This window comes from Narcine bancroftii, chromosome 1 (genome assembly GCF_036971445.1).
Source record: "Narcine bancroftii isolate sNarBan1 chromosome 1, sNarBan1.hap1, whole genome shotgun sequence".
Classification (NCBI taxonomy): Eukaryota; Metazoa; Chordata; class Chondrichthyes; order Torpediniformes; family Narcinidae; genus Narcine; species Narcine bancroftii.
In genome coordinates, this window is record NC_091469.1 from 401,696,846 (window position 1) to 401,718,972 (window position 22,127).

Here is a 22,127-nt window from a genome sequence, read left to right on the forward strand (position 1 = left end):
CACTTGAAAAGTTTTTAAAAATATGGTTTTACTGAATCAGATTCTTGTTTTAGGTGTGGTAATTCAGTTGGAACTTTTTTTCATGCTGTTTGGTTATGTGCATATACACAATCTTTTTGGAAAGCAATTCAATTGTTTTTGGGACATTATTATAAGATTAAAATACTTTTAGATTCGACAATATTTTTGTTGCATAAGGTGAAGCCTTCAAAAGATTTAGGATTAGATAAATTTCAGATTGCTTTTGTATATTTAGCTTTATTTGTAGCAAAAAATGTATAGCAAGTACATGGAAAAATTCTAATATGATTGATAGTATTAGATGGCATAATGAGATGAAAACTTGGTTGGTAATGGAAAAAATTACATGTTTTACATGATAATTATTCTTTTTTTCTTAATAAGCGGTCTTTATATTTAGAATATTTACATTTAGATTTACCTTGATTAGATTTTAGTAAATATATTTCTGTTTTTTTTTTTCTCTTTCTTTGGCTCTCCTAAAGAGAGCTGGCTGAGAGGGGGAAGGGGGGTTTTCTTTTCTTTTCTTCTCTCTCTTTTCATCTATAAGGAAAAAATGTTATAATTCATAATATGTTTTTTTCTTATTGTATGTAATAACTTTGATGAACGAATAAATAAAGTTATAAAAAAAGAACAGGAGAGGTTCCTAAATTATGATACCTGACCATTGACTATGGGGTTGACAACAGGGATAGTCTATAATTCTGTCCTGCCAACTGCAAATATCAGTACACAGATGAAAAAGATATCTTACAACCACTGGGGAAGATTTGGCCCACAAAAATATCTCAGAGACTGATAATGGAAGGTTACGTTCTGACACTTCATTTTGGGCAGCTGGTTGTGTAATCTACCTGGTCTATTTAACCTATTCGGAAACTGTTACCCCATTCAATTATGGAACTTGACTATAAATTTTTTCCTGCTAAGTGAAAGAGTCAGTTGGCAGATGATTTAGTCAGTACAGTATACCTTGCCACAAGGAAATACCATCTGGGATAATTTGGAACTAAGACTGGGAAATGGGTCAGGCTATCAATAAAAACTGCGCAAACAATGTGCACATCAATCCTAACCATGGTAAGCAATACCATATGAAACATGGCCAGCAGGAAGTATGTGGAATACCGGTACAATTGCCAACACTGAACAGCTACTGTGGTACAAAAATATGCCTCTAAGAAATAAAAAAATAGAATTAGAGAATAAAAGGATGAGGCTCACAAAAAGAGGGATGAGAAAAGGAATAAGAATTGGAGGATTAACGCAATTAGAAGAGGCAAAGCAGTTAGCGCTCAAAATGGACAACATAAAACATGGCAGGTATTGCAGTCAAAGTGTGACTGCCATGATAAACAACAACAGAAGAGGAATAAGGAAAATAAACAAAAGCACTTAATGATTGATAAAGTGACGAGAAAACAAAATTACATATTAAAAGAAAAAGATGGGGATGATGTAGAGTATGGGGCAACAGCAGAAACAATAAAAAGCTTGTCAAAGAAACATATAGAAATTTTCTCCAGTGAATCAAGCTAGGAGGTGCTAAGTGGAGGCTTCCAAGTGTCAAAACAGAAGGTATTACATTAAATGGGATACTTAAAGACCACAAATTATCATTTCATCTAAAAAAAATCTGATTATATTAACGAGTGGGAGAAAAAAAGCGCACAATTTATAGCATGGGAAAATACAGAAAATATAGAAATGAATGGGAGCAGATCACAACAGGGTTAAAATATATAAAGTTCTGTCCACTTTTACTCAAACCCAGACCCCTCCTTTGAGAGAGAGAGAGAGAGAGAGAGAGAGAGAGAGAGAGAGAGAGAGAGAGAGAGAGAGAGAGAGAGAGACAGACAGACAGACAGACAGACAGACAGACAGACACACACTTTTGGTGTCCCCCCCCCCTCCCCGACTAACTTACTCCTTTGTTCTTCTGCTAATCTATATGTACATACTAACACCATTTTAAGAGCTGTTTCAAGGAGCCCAGTTAAATTTTCTACTGACACTATCCAAAGATGAAACATGTTATCAACAAAACCAGGCTTGTCATTAGCAGTTCTTAAAATACATGGAGAAAATTTAGGCATTAAAAAGAAGTCATTTATCAGTGTATACTTTTCATATTTTACTTCAGGTTAGAAGGGAAGCACCATTATTGATTTTTTTTCCATTTAAGTAAGATGATTTCTTTCTTTCAGAAGGAGTAACCACTTTAGAACTTCTTCAATAGGTGCGAAGGATCCTGGCTAATTATTTAACAGTCTGCAAACTTAGTGATTAAAGTTCAGTCAGGCTAGAAGGGGCTTTTATCTCATAAGATTAACTAAGGAGGTACTTGTCCATCTTCAATAAATAAAGTCAAGATGGTGTATGGAAAACAAGTAAAATTGAAGATAAAGTAGACATAAGAAACAAATGATCACAAATAAATTGAGCAAGAAATTCAATAAAACCATTTTCTTGATAAAGAGTTAAATTATGAAGAAGTTGAGATGAATAGCCAGGCTCACAGTAAAAGAGGTGGAAACAGGTACAATAACAACATTTAAGAAGCTTCCAGATAGCCAAAGGCATGTGAAGAGATGGAGGGATGTTTAAACGACAACTTGAGTTTGATTTGCACCTTGGGACTGGCACAGACATGTGGAATAGACTGTTCCTGGGCATAACTATTCCATTAATGATTTTAAGGGAAAGTGAGTGAAGCAGCAAAACCATAGAAGGGTGTGTAATGTGAAAACAAGCAAGATTGGAGGCTGCTCTAATGGACTATAAACACCAGCATGGAGTAAATAACAACTTTATGTCTTAAATTCTCTCATTTTAAGTGATTTTGAGAAGCTGAAAAAAGTCATCTGCAAATCGGAACAACACCCCATCTTCCGTCTGGCCACCATTAAGGACAACTTAAACTTGGTTCTTTTTTCCATTTCAGATCTAACTGCATGCTGTAGCATTTGATGGTTCAAACGCCTTGCAGGAAATACCTTAGAGGCAAATTATACCCCAAATAATGAGGTCAAGAAGTGTTTCAGATTGAGCCATATATGTGTGACATAGCATTTGTTGAGAAAACCGCACTTCAAAATGCTTACTGCAGTATACATTTTTACTGCTACCTTTTAACTCAGAATATTCACTTTAAAATCACCCTTGTTTTTGGTAAAAAAAAACACTCCACTTCTCTTCATGATGAGGACTCTTTAATCTCAATCATAAATTAACCTATGATTTAACCTCAGAGTTCCTGCAAACTGAGGAAAATCAATCAATAATTGGTTAAATTAAAAATTAAGAGAATGTCTAAAAATTTCCATTCCTTTCAAATGCAACAACTCACTAATAGAGACAAGATACCCAAGTGAGCAAGCAGACAACTGGAACTATCCTGCATGAGGACTCACAGGTCCCTTTGCATCTGTGTATTTTCAATTTTCTCCCCATTTAAAAAATAGTATGCCCATTTTTTTTTTATTTTAAATTTATACATAGACAAATAGGGTGGTAAAAGGCCCTTCCGGCCGACGAACCCGCGTTGCCTAAATACCCCAATTAACTCACAACCCCTGGAGGTTTTAAAGGGTGTAAACTGGAGCACCAGGATAAAATCCATCAGACATGGTGAAAATGTACAAATTTCTTACAGACAGTGCCGGATTTGAACTTGGATCGCTGGCACTGCAATAGCATTGCATTGACTGCTACACTAACAGTGACACACAAAATACAAGACTCTACACTTTCCGACAATGTAATTCATTTGCTATTTCTCTACCCATTATCCTAATCTAAGTCCTTCTGCAGCCTTTCTGTTTCAACACTACCTGCTCCCCCACCTACATTTGTATCATCTGTAAACTTGGCCACAAAGTCGTTCATTCCACAATCCAAATCAACCACTAGCAATTGGCAGACAACCAGAATATGATCACTGAATTCCAACTCTTTGCTTCCTCCCAATCAGCCAATGCTCTACCCACACTAGTATGTTTTCTGTTATACTATGGGCTCTTATCTTGTTAAGTAGACTCATCTGAGTCACCTTGTCAAAGGCCTTCTGAAATCCAAATACACAACATCTCTTTTACCTAGCCTGCTTGTCACTTCTTCAAAGAATTCCAGTAGGTTTGTCAAGCAAGATTTTCCCTAAAAGAAACTATGCTGACTTTGGTCTATCTTGTCATGTGCCTCCAAGTACTCCTTGCTATCAACCCCTGACATCAGGCTATCCAGTTTATAATTTCATTTCTGCTTCCTCAGTCCCTTTTTGAATAGTAGGGTGACAATTACGATTTTCCCATCCTCTGGGACCATACCAGAATCTACTGATTCCTCAAAGATCATTACCAATGCCTCCATCATCACTACCACTCCTTCCATCAGATCCGAAGGGTGCAATCCATCTGGTCCAAGAGACTTACCTATTCTTAGATTATTCAGCTTCCTGAACACGTTCTCCTTTGAAATAGTAACTGCACTCACTTCATTTCCATGATACCCTTCCACATCTGGCACACTGCTGATGCCTTCCACAGTGGAAATTGATGTACAATTCTTATTTAGTTTCTCTGCCATCTCCTTGTCTCCCATTATTATTTTTCTAGCAACATCTCCTCCCATCTCTCCTTTACTCTTTCTATTCTTGAAAGAATTTTTATACACTCTTTGCTATTATTTGTCAGCCTATTTTCATACTTCATCTTTTCCCACCTAATGAGTTTTTTTTTTAATTACCTATTGCCATAGGTGCTCTGTGGTTAGTAATGAATTACTTAAGGTGGTATGTGAGTGGGAAAAAAAAAGGTTGAGAACCACTGCCCTCGTGGGCTCATCAACAAACTGCTCTAAAAAGCCATCTCACTGGTTTTCTACAAATACACTCCTGAAATCCAGTCCTAACCTGGTTTTCCCAATCAACTTGTATGTTAAAATCCCCTATAACTACCATAACATTGCCCTTCTGACACATCTTTTCTATTTGCTGTGGTAATTTGTTGACGACATCCTGGCTACTATTTGGAGGTCTGTATAGAATTGCCAATATTGTCTTTTTACACTTGCCATCTCTTAATTCAATCCACAAGGACTCTTTACCTTCTAATCCTATGTCACTTCTTTCTAATGAGTTAATGTTGTTCCTTACCAACAGACCCTCTCCACCCTTCTGCTTACCTGCCTATCCTTTCAATACATTGTGTATCCTTAGATTTTCAATCACATCGATCCTTTACCCAGAACAGGGGTGTCAAACTCAAATTCACAGAGGGACAAAATTAAAAACTTGGACTAAGTCGAGGGCCAAACTAAATATTTATTGAAAATTTTCAACAACATCTGCATGTTTTCTCTTCTTTCAACATATGTAATGTTAAACTTTTTCTTATTAAAATAAATGTTTAATAATAGTTTTGGATAAACTCTTTCCAGAAGCATTAACAAATGAGAAATAAAATATTCAATAAATAATATTTCTCTATAGAGGATTTGTCACATGTTGCTAGTGTGCTGTCGAATAGTCAAATCTGAGGGCTATTAAGAATGTGGGAGAATAACATGATTCCTGAAACAATCAAATGGGTGACTGATTGTGGGCATGAACTCTAGCAGGGTTATTTGCCATGCCCTTTTTCCATTGGTACAGATATCCTTTGATTTACACACTTTTCAAGTTTTATGCCTAATGAGCTTGTATCCAGGTGCAGGACCATTTTTAACCAGGAATATATTTATCACTGTGACATGAAACTATTGGAAGATCGTTTTATCCTGAGATTAAAGTTCATAATCCTTACTCAGGCCTGTGTGCGGGAGGGCGGGGTTTGCGGGCGATCGAGTTGGACAACGACAGTGCGGGGGCATTGGCTCTCGCTGCAGGGCGGCATCTCGGCGGATCAGCGGCCCCGTCACCGTGAGTCGCGGGTCGGCCAGCGGCAGGGAGGGGGAGTGGGCAACGGTCCTGGCGAGGTCAGGCCCCCCCTGAGTTTCTGCCGGACCCCCCTTGACCTGCTGAGTTTCTCCCGGATCCCCCTTTGACCTGTTGAGTTTCTCCCGGACCCCCCTTGACCTGCTGAGTTTCTCCCGGACCTCCCTTGACCTGCTGAATTTCTCCCGGACCCCCCTTGACCTGCTGAGTTTCTCCCGGACCTCCCTTGACCTGCTGAATTTCTCCCAGACCCCCCTTGACCTGCTGAGTTTCTCCCGGACCCTCTTCCCTTGACCTTCTGAGTTTCTCCCGGACCCCTCCCCCTTGACCTGCTGAGTTTCTCTCGGACCCCCCTTGACCTGCTGAGTTTCTCTCGGACCCCCCTTGACCTGCTGAGTTTCTCCCGGATCCCCCTTTGACCTGCTGAGTTTCTCCCGGATCCCCCTTTGACTGCTGAGTTTCTCCCGGACCCCCCTTGACCTGCTGAGTTTCTCCTGGACCTCCCTTGACCTGCTGAGTTTCTCCCGGACCCCCCTTGACCTGCTGAGTTTCTCCCGGACCCCCTTTTCTTTCCGTGCCGGTGTCCCAGGACCTTTCCAGGGCAGTCTCCGCGCTCAGGACCGCACTGGGATCCCGGTCAGCGGTGGAGGAGCAGGTGAGCGCGGCTAATCCTGATCCAGCCCACGCCACTCCCGAGATTGGCAGGGCGTTCCACCCTACCTGCCCGACCAGCCTCGCTCTCCACGTGTACTCCGGGCACCCGCTGCTGGTCCGGAGGGAAGGCGCAGGGCGGCCAGCGCCCCCATCGCCCGGCGGGGAGCCCCAATCTTCCCTCTGGCGTCCCGACTCCATCTCCAGCTCCAAGAAACACTGTGCCACTGGGGTTCAGGGCACTGGGAAGCGGCCTTGGCTTCCCCTGACACCGACCAGGCCGCGCTGCGGTGGGGGGGGTGGTGGGCGGGGAGACACGACAGCGTGTTTATAAAACCACCCACCACTACTTTTCAAGGACCAGGATTTTTTTCTCTCTCTCTCACCCTGGGACACAGCGGTTACTGTGCATGCACTATATTGGTGTGGCGGCCAGCGGGCCACCTCTAATACATTTCTGATATGACCTTGCGGGCCAAATATAATTATATCGCGGGCCAAATTTGGCCCACAGGCCAGAGTTTGACATGTGTGACCTAGAAAATTATACCTGCCAAAAGTATAATGTATAAGACAATAAAGTATAAGACAAGGTCATCTACTTTATTTCTTATGCTGAATGTATTTAAATACAAAATGTTTAGCCCTTTATTTATTATTTTTGACTGTGTCCTTGTGACATTGCAACACATCTCACTGACTAAAATTTTGCCCTCTCTGCCTGTCCTTCTGCACAAACTTCCCATCAGCTGTCCCAACTTGTGCATCAACCGCCTCTTCACTTTAGTTCCTATCATTCTGCAAATCTTGATTAGCCAAACAGCATTAGCAATTCTCCCTGCCAGGATATTGGTTCTCCTCTACTTCAGGTGCCAGCCATCCCACTTGTACAGGTCATCCCTTCCTCAGAAAACATTCCAATGATCCAAGCACATGGAACCCTTCCCCCTGCACCATTTATTCAGCCATACATTTGTCTGTACTATCTTCCTGTTCTGATCTTCCACTAGCTCGTGGCACTGGGAGTAATCCAGAGATCAACACTTTGGACATCCTGCTCGTCAGCTCCTTTCCCAGCTCCCTAAACTTACTTACAGGATCTCTACCTCTCTAGGTCGTTGGTTCCAATATGCACCACAACCTCTGGCTGCTCACCTTCGCCCTCAAGAATATTCTGCACCTGTTCAGAGGAATCCTTGACCAAGCACTTGGAGGCAACACTCTATCTAGGAGTCTCTGTTGCGGCAGCTGAATCTATTCCCCTATCTAGTCCCCTATGACTATTGCTCCACGTGACCACCCTTCCCTTCGGAGGCTCGGAGCCAACTATGGTTCTTATGGTCTGGCTGCTGCCTAGCCCAGATAGGTCCTGCCCCTCAGCAGTATCCAAAGGGGTATACTTGTTACTTAGCCTCAAATTCTCACTCCTAAATTGGACCTCTTGAACCAAAGTGTCAAATTCCCACTCCTACTCTAGGCTTCTCACACACTGTCTGCTCCAACAATGGCCGTTCCACTCGTGCCTACTTTAGTTTGATTTATTCCTGCTAATGAATTGCAATTTGATTGGTCCGCTACAGCATCAAGCTCCACAAATGCTCCTTTTTAACAACTTCACCCTGACCTCTGTGGAACTCTCTCTCCTCACGAATCGATTGGTCTGCTATAGCTTCATGCTCCATTGGTTTTGAATAATTACTGCATCCTCTGTCAATTAGAATATCAACAGGAGAAGGATATTTAAAAGGATGCTATTAGGGAAACTCACAGGGCTATATGGAACACAGATCCAGCAGAATATCTGCATTAGCTTGCCAACAATTTAAATTATTTCACACCACACAATGGAATAGTCCTCACTTCCAAGCACCAAATATTAATTGACACTGATCCCAACTTTATTTGTAGAAGTAACTTCCTCTCATTTGTACTTATACAAATGGTTTATCATCTCATATATATATATATATATATATATATATTTCAGTTCAGTGTTGAGAACCAATAAAAGTCTGATTTTCTGCCCAGATATATAAAACACACAACACAAAAGAGGAGAAAAAGAAAATAATAGTGTGCAAGAGGAGGAGGCAAAAAAAAACAACTATTCACATTTGGTCATAGAGCAAAACCATGATGAGTGCAGAGAAATCTTTGGTGGTCTTGAAGTAACGTCATGACCAGCATAATAGGCCAATCAGAATTATAGGGTAGCCTTGTGAATCCATTTCAGATTGCACATTTAGCAAAGCTGATAGGAAAGGAAAGAAACTGATCTCAGTTGTTCATCATTCAGATTCTGGGAGGAAGCGGAATGTAGACGTTATTCAAGATTGGAAAATCAGACTCAAGTCCTCACCAATCTGGCATTGAAGATGGCATGTGAAAACAAGACACTTCACAAATTGTGTAAATATTTCTGAAACTAAGTTAGATAAAGGCAACATTGTTCTTTAATGTATTAAAATGGGTATTGGATTCATGATTAATGCATTAGCAAGAATTGGTTTCCTATCTGAAATTAGATCTATAAATTACATGCCCTCTCGCATTAAAAGGCATCTCGGTTTCCAAAAGTTTTGTTTTGTTTTCTTTCCACACCCAGTGACTTTTCTTTAGTTTGTGCTACACATTACCACCATCATTCAAGAGAATGACAGTTGCATTTCGTGATTTGTAAAGGATTCAGTTACAAGAAATAATAGAGCTGCCACCTTTACAATGAAGGGTACATTATTGAATCTAATCTTAAAATCTCATCTGTCCTTTTCTACCTTGCCAAACAAAACTGTCTTCCTTCTCCAGAAAATTCACAGGCAGTCATAAAATAACGGCAGATGCTTGCATCTTATTTCTCTGACCAGATTTGGTCTCAGAATCCTCAGTAACATACTGAGCCACAGCACACTGACCATTTCAGCCAAGGTACATGTCTTCATATAAATCTAGAGCTAAATTGCCTCGGGGATGAATGTGCAGCAACTGCAAAACTGCAACGTTTAAACCAATGTCAGTGTCCCATAACATTTTCAGGCATACAATTTCAGAATCTTAAAGTAAAATTTTCAAAAAAGGAAAATTAACTTCCACATACCAAAGTGTATTTTAAACACACCATACCATGCTCATGAGTTTTTCAATTTGTTTCACTTTTGAATTACATTAGCCTATTTTGTTATTTTAACTTTTAAATATTAAAAAGAAATTGGTGAGGAAAAGATGCTTCCATTGCCAAAGATTACCATTTTTGACAGGTCTATGCTTTCCTGCTTAAATAAATGTGAAACATCCTGCAACACAGTACGAAGCAAATTTGGATAGAATTAGATTCTGCAGGAACTTACAAATGCAAATGGGTACATGTGTGAATAGGACTAATTACAAATTCCTCTATCCGAGAATCACAAAAATTTGGAATTCTCTTCTTAGTAAGGGTGGAGGTAGATAAGGAAGGGATGAAAGGAGACCAGACAGGGCAGAGTTGAGGTTACTTCAGATCAAAGGACAGTGCCACTTGCGGGACTGCTCGATCTAATTCTCCGAGGATCTTGCTCAACATTCAGCAAAGTCTAAAGACAGTCTAGCCTCATCTTCTTTGATGACTACAGAGATGGACAGATCATGAGACTTTGCTGGGGGCTTCACAGCCTTTCAATGAACTAAAAAAAATACTTAAAAGTAGATTAGCTAGCCACTTGATGGTCAAATTTTCCTATCATAGGGGTTATCAAAAGGTTTAAAGATGAAAGGAGGAGTGTTAAAGGAAATCTGAGTAGCAAGCTGGTTTTCTATACACACAGTAGATAATTTTTGGAATGTGCTGCCAGTGGTGGAATCAACTACAATCACGTTGTTTGAGAGACATTTAGACAGACACTTAATCAGCAAAGCATAGAAGTGTAGAGTCCTAAAGTGGGCAACTAGAATCACCATAGATGGGCAAAATTGTCATGAATATGGTAGGCTATGGGGGCCATTTATATGGCGTGTGAATCTATGGCTATTAATGGGAGTTTATTCTATATGCCCACTAACATTCTTGCCCACAAAAAGTAACTGCACTTGAAAGTAAATCATCAAATTGTTAATCACCAAGCACAATCCAAGTATATTTTAAAGATAATCATGCCATTATCACTTGCAGTTATTTTGTAATCCAACTCACAACTACAACCAAATCAATTAATCAAGGAATTTTGCTGCTACACAGACAGTTTAAAAAGGAATGTGCAGGAATTTTGAGTCAATTTCTGCACCACGATTTATCCTGCAGGACCCCTGCAGCTTTTTGAAGGAAGCCTGCAGTGTGTAAATTGTACGGAAAAATCCGTTGATGGTCATCCACTCTTCTGCACGTCTCATCACAGGACTGTTGCACTTAGATACTTGCAGTCTGAAAAGCCATCCAGTGTGAATGACCACATGAGCAGTAATTATGTTGATTTTTTTTCCACGATTTTCCCAACATTGCAGTCTAAAAACATAATTGAAAGTCACCTAATCAGCTTAACTCAATTCAAGTCCATGCAATTCAACCCTTAATAAAATATGCAAAGCATCGAACAAGGTTATTTCCATTTAGAATTTGTATTCTAAGTTCATTAGGACTTATGTTAAAACTACACCCAGACACATATGTAGCAAACAAGTTTCAGGCTGTCATAGGCTGGCCATTTCAAACTTACCAAAATGGAGGACATGCAGGATCAGCATCAGAAACTCTCTCAGCAGAGGTGTTGGGAGGGGGGTGGAAGAGAGATGAGAGGCTGCCATGAACTTTCGTCCGCCGCTCTCACATTTCCCCCTTATTGCATATGTGCCAGCCAACTCTTCGTGTGCTGCCATCACACTACCTCCTCATTGCACATGCACGAGCCGGCATTTACACATGCGTGCAAGAAAAATGAGTGCCCTTTGTGCCTCTTAATTATTCCTCCATTTGGGGATACAAGGTCTACACCCCCAAATGGAGGACAAATTAACGTTTGGCTTGAGGTGGTGCCAGGTGGGACAGAGGGCTCAAAAGCCAGACTGTCCAGCCCAAAACTGGACTACTGCCCCCCCTTGTCAGGTTGACTGTCGCCTAGGAAATGTAGTGGTTGAAGAGAGCAGCCAGGAACTAATCAGATCCAGCAATTAGGAAAGATCAGAGGTTTGGGAGTTGCAGGCAGACATTGTTGAAGGAGGTTAAGGACGGGGTGTTCAGTAGTGGGATAACTGAATGGGGAAGCAAGGATGTTGCCAGAGACAACAGAAGGAAGAGGATTCAGGGTTTGGAATAGTAACAGGGAGTTCAGCCATCTGGAATAGAGGCCATGACCAAGGGAAAAATTGATCAGGGTCCAGCAGGAAGCTTTCCTTTCCATAGACTACAAGCAGAACTCTATCAAACAAACCTCTTTGATGCACTTCTCCTCACCTCTCCATAGCTTCGATGCTTTTTCTTGCTAAAATTTATGACATTCAAATCCGGTTCAGAGACTATTATAAATATTACAGTGAATGAATAAATGGCTTATTGCCGAACCTCCTCAAACTTCTCAGATAGAGGAGGTACACCTTCTTCACTGTATTCCCTCCGACTTGAAACGTTACATAGCTTTCAATTTGACACTGCAATATAGCAGCTTGGTGGAAGGTGGTCGGCACATTTTAACTTTCGCTCTCCTCTACCCCAAACTCTTCAGCCCCATGTAGAACTTTATTTACATATTTATGCTATGTTGATTTTTTTTTTGCACTACCAATTCATGGTAATTCTGCCACGCCCGCAGGAAAAAAAAGAAACTTAGAGTTGTATGTGGTTATGTATGTACTCTGAAATTACAGGTTGGGTGTCAGTGACTGTCAGAGTCACTCAGATATCCATTCATTGTTTATCATTTACACTAGTAATAACTTGACAAGCCACTTAATTCCAACAGATATGAAAATCTTCCATTTTTAATTTTTGAAACTATTCTGAAATTTAAAAAGTTTATTTTGACTAATGTAAATAATCCCAAGGCAAATTATAAAACAGCCTTGTAAAGCCTGCTAACTTTTTCTTACACCACTTAATAGAAAGTCCGAATTAATGCCGAGCATAGTACCTCATCGTTAAGTCAAGCTTCTGGGCAAGGAATTCCAATGCAAACAAAATATATATGGAGTTACTCAGACATCTAAATCATTCAAAAATTCAAAGCGGTACGTACTATCAAACTGAAATGGAATAGCAAAAATGCTGGGTATGTTCAGCACAGGGTGACTTACCATAATAAAAAAACAACAATGACCGTGAAAATCCTCTCCCTCCCATATTTCAGTTTTTCTTTAATCACAATCAATCAGTCTTCAACCAATCTGATTCCACCTCCTATGTTATCAAGAGAAAGCTGAGAGCGATGGATGCAGTAAAGGCAATGTCACCTGAGACACCCCATTATGCAATACTGAAGAGCTGTGCTTCAGAATCAGTTACACCTGTGACCATGCTGTCCCCATGTAGCTATCGACCTTCTTTCTTTTCATCTTATAAAAATACAAAAAGTACATTTTACATACATATATATCTATATAACAAACCAATATAAAAATTCCAAACAAAACAAAAACATTCCAGCCCCCTCCCCCGTTACCCTCTTCCTCTTAAATAAGATAAACAAATACAGATTCTTCTTGTCTACTGCCGAGGCTCACAGTCTATTTTACTAATAAAAATAATGGGATAAGGTTGAGGACAGATCACATATTTACAGCAGCAAATATGCTATGTCAGAGTTCAACCTTGACTGGCAGGTGATGAAAGTTTGACTAGGTTCCAGACAGAGGCCTCAGGACCCTCCACAATCCACTCTCGTGCACCAATAAAGTTAAAATATGGTTGCCAGGTCATCAGGAATGCATTGTGTTTGTTTCATAAATTATAAGTAATCTTTTCCATAAGAATACAACTGTCCATTTCTGATATCCATCTCTTCAGAGAAATCAGTGTATCTGATTTCCACGTGATAGCAACACATTTCTTACCTATCCCCAATGCAATCAGAGTAAATGAGATTTGAAACTCAGTTAAATGATTAATGATGTCTATAAAATTCTCCAACAAATATAATTCTGGATTTCCGGGGAAGTTGATTCCTAAGGCTTTTTCAGGTGGCCTGAACACCCCATTGTAAAGCCGCATATTCTCCCCCCATGTGGCTAAAGACATAGTCACCTGCATCCTCCGAAAGCTCCTCCGAGGCACCGGGCGTGGCAGAATTACCATGAATTGGTAATTCATGCGGGCGTGGCAGAATTACCATGAATTGGTAGTGCAAAAAAAAAAAAATCAACATAGCATAAATATGTAAATAAAGTTCTACATGGGGCTGAAGAGTTTGGGGTAGAGGAGAGCGATTATCCCTCCTCATGGAGGGATAATCAGTGGAGTGCCAGGCACCTGAATGTGCAATCCCAGTAAGCGGCTGCCTGGTGGCGGGCTGAAGTCTTAAAGAATTTCAGTCAGAAGTTCTCCATATGATCCAATTTGTCAAAAAGAAGCTGCTTATCTGTCGTCCATTATTCAGTTTGTTTCTTTAGTTCTTCGATTTGTTTATCGTGTTTGCCAAGATCTCCGCTCTACCCACTCTTTCATTTAAGTCATTAATAGCTTCACCCACATCTCTTACTGTAGTGGTAAGCTATTTAATGCCATTCTCCTCACTTGTAAAAAGTTGACCCAGACCTCCAATTTCTTGCAGCAGAGTTTCAAAGTCTGGTGTTCATTGAGAGGAGGAGGCATCTCCACCTGTACTTTCCGTCGAGGTTACCAGCAAGGCTTGATCTGTTTCCTTCACAGATTTTGGCTTCTTCCCGTGGGATTGTCCAGTCATTCTTCAATATTAATCTTTAAAAGATGTATCCATACTTTTGTAGTTGAAAAATTTTGGTTAAAACCACATTTTGGTCGTCTTTTAGAGGATTTTCTCAGAGAGCTCAGAGAAACATGTCTGCTCAGCTACTCAGCATGGCCACCCCACCACCCCACCCCCACCCCACCCCCCGGTATGCACTATTGCGTAGGCAGAGTTCAACCTTGATTGACAGGTGATGAAACTTTGACTAGGTTCCAGACAGAGGCCTCAGGACCCTCCACAATCCACACAACACACCATTATCAAGACCAGGTGCATGCTATATTTCTGGGATGGAGGTGGGGAGAAATAGAACCTTCACAGGGAGCCCATATTTCAGAAGACCCATCCTGGAATCAGCACATCAACCATGAAGTAGGAAGGTCAACACCTCTATCCGCTAAGTCTGAGAAGATTTGGCATGTTGTCAAATACTCTACCAAACTTATACAGGTGCACAGGTGCATTGTACAATGTATATAAACAATAAATTCATCGTTAATCACAATGTAGAAAATTGCCCAGTTACATTCTGTTCATAAAAAGCTGGATAAATCCAATCAGCTAGTTATGACTTAATTGGTCTTCTCCTAGTCATTGGTAGTGAGGGATGGTTTCATTGACAGTGCAATAAAAAGCAGCACTTACTAATTAATTACCTGCTAACAGAGGCAAAGTTTGGATTGCAAGGATGACTCAAGTCTAGGCCCAATCACAGTGATGACCCAAACATGGACTAAAGATGCAAATTCCACAGATGTGGTGAGAGGTGACATCAGCACAACATCAAATTGTCATGTGAAAATTCAAGTCGTGAAGTATCAAGGGAAATATATTCCCATGTTTGGAGTTGTGTTTACCACGAAGATGAGTGTAGTTGTTGCTGTTCATTATTTAACTTCCTTGAATCTCCTCAGGCCAACATCCCAAGTCCAATCATCTTCAGCTACTTTATCAATGAACTGGCTTCCATTGCAAGGTCAAAAGTAGAAATTTTGGCTGATGATTATACAATATTTCTTTCTTTTCTCTTTTTTCTTTGGCTTGGCTTCGCGGATGAAGATTTATGGAGGGGTAATGTCCACGTCAGCTGCAGGCTCGTTTGTGGCTGACAAGTCCTACGCGGGACAGGCAGACACGGTTGCAGCGGTTGGTTGGGGTTGGGTGTTGAGTTTTTCCTCTTTTGTCAGTGAGGGGGGCTCTGCTGTCTTCTTCAAAGGAGGTTGCTGCCCGCCAAACTGTGAGGCGCCAAGATGCACGGTTGGAGGCGAGATCAGCCCACTGGCGGTGGTCAATGTGGCAGGCACCAAGAGATTTCTTTAAGCAGTCCTTGTACCTCTTATTTGTGGCACCTCTGTCTCAGTGGCCAGTGGAGAGCTCGCCATAGAACACGATCTTGGGAAGGCGATGGTCCTCCATTCTGGAGACGTGACCCACCCAGCGCAGTGGGTCTTCAGCAGCATGGATTCGATGCTTGCGGAATCTGCCAGCTCGAGTACTTCGATGTTGGTGATGAAGTCATTCCAATGAATGTTGAGGATAGAGCGGAGACAGCGCTGATGGAAGCGTTCTAGGAGCCGTAGGTGATGCCGGTAGAGGACCCATGAGTCGGAGCCGAACAGGAGCGTGGGTATGACAATGGCTCTGTACATGCTGATCTTTGTGTGTTTCTTCAGGTGGTTGTTTTTCCAGACTTTTTTGTGTAGTCTTCCAAAGGCGCTATTTGCCTTGGCGAGTCTGTTGTCTATCTCTTTGTCAATCCTTGCATCAGATGAAATGGTGCAGCCGATGTAGGTAAACTGGTTGACCGTTTTGAGTTCTGTGTGCCCGATGGAGATGTGGGGGGGGCTGGTGGTCATGGTGGGGAGCTGGCTAATGGAGGACCTCAGTTTTCTTCAGGCTGACTTCCAGGCCAAACATTTTGGCAGTTTCCGCAAAACAGGACGTCATGCGCTGGAGAGCTGGCTCTGAATGGGCAACTAAAGCGGCATTGTCTGCAAAGAGTAGTTCACGGACAAGTTGCTCTTGTGTCTTGGTGCCATGAAAGACCACAACAATGAAGACGGTGTTTACATCCGGTATCGCACGGATGGCAGTCTCTTCAATCTGAGGCGCGTGCAACCTCACACCAAGACACAAGAGCAACTTGTCCGTGAATACAATATTTAATTCCAATCATAATATCACGAGCAGACAACATCAGTATAAACAACATTTAGGCACAAGCCGCTTTCAGGTGCATTTTCCACCAAGAATGCGCCTGCAGAACCGGATTCAGGCCTGTGGAATGGTCGTTCAGGTGGCAGCGCTGAAAGCACCGCGCTGGCCACATGAAAGGGACAGCTCCACGGGAGGCACCTCGGAGCTTACTCCGGCTCCTGTCACTGTGGGCTGTCAGGGTTGGGGCGGCTGGCACGGTGTCTTGGGTAAACTTGTACCTTTCACTTTGTTCGTTTTAGATTGGTCACAGTGTTTGAACTACCGAAAGAAAATACACACACACACACCGAGAGCAGTTCAGATTATACAAATGTTTATTACAAATTCAAAAGCTGATTTCACGCTACAATATGCAAGCCCTTCCCAACTATACTTATCAATGCATGGACGGGTCCCAACTGCTGAAGCGAGGCAACGACTGCACACTTGTAGTAGGTTGTCAGAGCGCCGGTAGCAGCTTCTCCACCTCCCGTGACCGGGACGTTGGCTGGACTCCAGAAGTTCTTCTTCTTCTTGCTGAGAGATGTTGCCACCTCTCGGAGAGTCTCAAACTTCAGCAGCGGGACCATGCCTTATATTACCCAAAAACTGCTTACCCAAGCACCTATTTCCAGCACAGCAAGAAAGATAAGCAAGCAAGCTAGCATGCTAGGTTAATTAACGAATAACATAATTTTCAGCTTATCATTTTGAATACAATGGTTTATTCTACATCAAGGCTAGGCCTCTGACAGTCTGTGACCAAAACAAGCAGGAAGATTAAATGTTCTCGGTACACAGATGTCCTTTCTTCAGATAACAGCATCTCTGGCCCCTCGGTGGAATTTCGCTTATGTCTGCTGATTCTAAAAACAATTAGGTTCTCAGCCTTGCAGAACCCAAAGCTGCAAGTTTTTTTAAAAAAAGGTTCTCAGCTCTGCAGAACCAAGAGTTGGAAATTAAGAAAAAACAGGTTAAAAATAGGTTAGAATCTTCCATTACACACGGGCTGTCATTGCTGGGACAGCCGGCGCGGGCTGTCCCTACAATGATCCCATTGCTCTGATCTCTCCCCACAGCTCCGTGTCGGTCCCCATACTGATCCTACTGCTCTGTCCGCACCAGCCACCCCAGCATCCCGCGCCTGCCACCCCAGCGCTGACAGCCCATGTTGGCCGCCGGGGGCAGGAGCAGTGGGGAAGGGGACTGTCAGGTGCTCGTCTGCTGATTGTCATCCCCTTAGCACCCCCTTTCAGGCTGCTGCATTCAGGTGCCGGGTGGGACCACAGTGCTCTAGCCATTATCTCTCCCAGTAGAGTGTTACAAAGTGCGCCTCGCAGGCGCCTCCTGACAGCCGCATAGAGGTCAAATATGTGGCTTTACATCGGGTTATTTTGGCCATCTGAAAGTGCCTACAATTGACAAGTAGCAAATACATCACAAAAGTGATAGAATTTTCATCTTCAATAAGATGGTGTTGAATCATCTTGCTTTTGACACTCAATAGCACTACTCTTACCAAAGTCCCCCATTGTTAGCATCCTGAGTATCACCACTGACCAAAAACTTGACTGGGATGCCACATATACTGAGGCTAGAATTGCCAGTCACAAAATATTCCGATGAGCAACTCTTCTCCTGACACTTCAAAGCCTTGCAATACATATGTCAGGAGTAGAATAGATTAAAAATACACCAAAATGCTGGAAGATGATAGGGGAAGAAGAGGGGTGGTTTAATGAAAGCTAGAGAAGTTGATATTAATGCTGTCCGATTGGAGGGTGCCCAGTTGGAAGATGAGGTGTTGTTCATCTAATTTGTGGGTGGTCTCAGTCTGGCAGTTCATGAGACCATGGGCAGACATGTCAGCAAGGGAATGGAATGGGGAATTGAAATGTGAGCCACTGAGTGGTCCATGCTATTGCAGCAGACTGAGCCAAGGACCCAAACAAAGCAATCTCCCAGTCTTGGCCCAGTAGAGGATGGACACCTGGCCCTCCACTCTCTCCACACCAATCCAAACCTCACTCAAAAAACCTGCAGACAAAGATGGCACAGCTGTGGTCTGGCACACTGACCTCTATCTGGGTGAAGCCAGTTGACAACTCTCTTACCTCTCCAACAGGACCCCATCAAAACTCATCTCTCTTAATTTTGTTAAATTTCACCCCCCCCCCCCCCCCACCTTCCCATAGATCTGTCTCTCTCCCTTTTTCCATTTCCTTTCACACAGACATAATCAATTCTCACTTCTCCCCTTTTTATATCCAATTAACACTTTTTGTTGGTCTGGACTCCTCCCCCAGCCAGCACTCTCTGCACTCTGAGATTTCCTGCTCTTGGCTCATTCTGCTTATTCCTTGAAGGGCTCAGTTCTAAAATGTTGGTAATAGATCTTTGACTCCTATGGATGCTGAAAGACCAGCTGAGTTCCTCCAACATTTCGATGTATTTTTACTACCATCACAGCATCTGCAGACTTTTGTGTTTCACACAAGACAGTTTAAACTCCATTTGATTAGATGGGTGCAGTTCAATAACACTTAAATTGCTAAATATCCTAAAGAACCTATTTAATGGGCACTCCATCCACCACACTAAATACTAATTTTCTCCACCACTCATGCACAGTGACTCTAGTGTGTCCAATCTATAAAATGCACACCTCAGTTTCTCAGAAACTGTGACCTCTACAATAAAGAACGAGGGTTTGAGATGTTTAGGGACACCAGCAACTGCAGGTTTCTACCTACAATGAACATCACCTTGGCAGGGTCTATTTCCTGGAACTCCTTGCACAACACACTGTAGAAGTACCTTCTCCAAAAAGACTGCAATAGTTTAAGATAGCAGGTCATGGCAATTAGGGATGATCAATAGTGCTGGCCTTGTTGGCAATGCCCAAACCCAAAAAGGCAACAAAAGACAATAATTCTGCAATGTACTCTCCAAATATTAGAAACATCATGTGGTAAGATGAGCAGTAAAAATTCTACCTGCTCATAGGCTCTGTAAATGGCATCAAATCTGAAGGCTTGGGGCATTTCACTTGCCCTGTATTTGGCACGTTCCAGTGAATGGTTAAGGTAGCCTTCTGGACTGGTTGCAACGACAGTGGAAACAAGTGGTCTGATAGCTCCTGCAGCCTAAAAGAAAAAAACAACTGCTTCAGAATACATCTCTTTAATTAAGTAAAGAAATACTTAGGAGACTGAATCATTTAGCATTTATTGGAGTTTGAAAGGAAACATTAATTTTCCATATGTTGAACATATTATTCTCTAAATTACAAGTTAAAAGTTAAAGTAGCCATTGACTAATCAGCATATAATTGAAAAATGTCCTTGAAATCGAGGACAGAAATATTGTGTTTCTTATTCTGGGATACTCCCACTTAATTAAATCTGGTAATTATGAATGATTATATCTCATATTTAATATACAAAAAAAATCCCCATTAGCAGCACCTACCGGAAATGCAAATTTTGCGATTAACAGACTTATTCTACCAATGTTTAACTAATACACATGCATTAAGAATACACCATTTAAAAGACAAAAGACAGTGCGAGATCTAAAGTAATTTGAAAAAAAAGTATCGTAGTCTTTAATTACGTAAAGTTCACGTTAATCAAGTAAATTCCCATAATTTACAAATTTAAATTTGAACCCCAGTTGCAGGCGCTGTAACAGCATTTTACTAGCCGCTTCGCTAAGGGTGTTGCCATCGTAATTAACTCCCTGCTCCAACATTACAGATAAAGTCTTACTAATAAACTTAATAATTTAATAACAACTCTTACCAAGCAGAGGATAGGGAGGCAGAATGCGAGAGTCGCCCCAGCAGAAAGTGGCATCAGCCATCTCTTTATCTTGGGCACCGCCATTTTATTCAAACACCACTTTACTGAAACTTTATTCAAACAGCTACTGCAGGTGGGACACAACCTGGATACCCCACTGGCTGAGCGTTTGCTCCCAAGGGGTTGTGTGTTGCTTCAGAGAATATTTACTTTTACAATGTTGAACTTTTATTTAAACTTTTCTTTAAAATTTTTATTTATATCCTCAATTTTTTTTTTGCCAATTGTTTAAGTTTCCAGTTGATTGAATGCTGAATAATGGGGATTTTACTGTATGGTGTGTGTGTGCACGTGTGTGTCCGTCCATCCATCCAACAGCAATGAATCTCTCTCTGAAACCAATGAGAACTTTCCTGAGTGGTAACCAATTACTTTCAAACATCAGAGCATTGTGAAATGCATAAATGTTAAATTCTGTGCACAGTATAAGAATTGCCTGATACCAGTGAACTTGGAGGAGTGAGAAGTGAGATTGACTGTGAATCAAAGAACTTTTCTGAACTTATACACATTATATATGTGTGCTTAGAATTAAAAGGGGGTCAAGTTAAGTTAATAGTAACAAGTTAAAGTTTGATCCTGTTTTTATGTTTACAAAAAATTAAGAACAACTTTTGTTTAAGTAACGATTTGTCTGAGTGAATTTCTATTGTTGCTAGGTTTTGGGGTCCTCTGGGTCCGTAACAATACACTCAGTCCATTCACATTATTAATTTTTTTTTCTTATCAAGTGGACCTCTGTAACATTTCTCTCTGTTCACAGGTCCACAAAGGAGCTGTCCATGATGTTGTGCTGACCAATACAAAATCTATTCCATCACAATCTAATCCTTCCCTACCACACACCATTACCCTCCATTTTTATTACACCCCTATGCCTATCTAATAGTCTTTTAAATATCCCTATTGTACCAGCCTCTACCACCTCCCCTAGCAATGATTCTTGGCACCCCAAATTCTCTGCGTAAAAAAAAAATTAACTCTGATGTCTCTCTTTCAACCTTCCTTCACTTTATTTCCTCTGGTACATGCAATAGTACCCTATGAAAAAGGTGTTGTTTGTCTGCTCTATGCCTCTCAAAATTTGGTATATTAGTATCCCATTAATTCTCCTCTCATTATTCCTAACTTCAAAAAGCGAAACCCTGGATCAGTTAATCTTGCTTCTTAAGACATGTTCAAAAATACGACTGCACATTTATTAATTTTTTATTTGTTATACTATTCTTGCCAATTTCTCAGAATGTTCTCATAATGAGGTTGTCGACAAGGAGTCCAGGCTGATTTTTACACCATTCTGTACTAATTATTACAAAGACAAATAGCAACCAACATACTCTTGGATCAATCAGGTTTGCTGCATTTCAGGTTAAGAGCAACAAACTAAAGCGCAAAATAATTTTTGACAAACTTTGAGTTCTTTGTTGGAAGCAAAGCTTTCAACTAATAATATTTAAAAGGAAATTGTACAAAGATATGAAGGCTAGACATATGGAGAATTACAGGAAAGGGCAGGGGATTCATTGAGCATCTTTTTCGAAAAGCTGGCACGCATCAAGTGATCTCCTACTGGGCTGT

At 41.3% G+C, this 22,127-nt stretch overlaps 1 protein-coding gene across 11 annotated transcripts in view; it reads right to left on the reverse strand.

Moving 5' to 3' along the window:
* The window catches only part of crppa (CDP-L-ribitol pyrophosphorylase A), a 326,889-nt gene that overhangs the window by 280,786 nt on the left and 23,976 nt on the right, over window positions 1-22,127 (reverse strand). For all 11 annotated transcript variants that reach the window (XM_069913762.1, XM_069913763.1, XM_069913764.1 and 8 more), the window contains exon 3: window positions 19,683-19,832. In XM_069913762.1, the coding sequence (XP_069769863.1) occupies window positions 19,683-19,832 (150 nt within the window). The remainder of the gene's footprint in view (window positions 1-19,682; window positions 19,833-22,127) is intronic.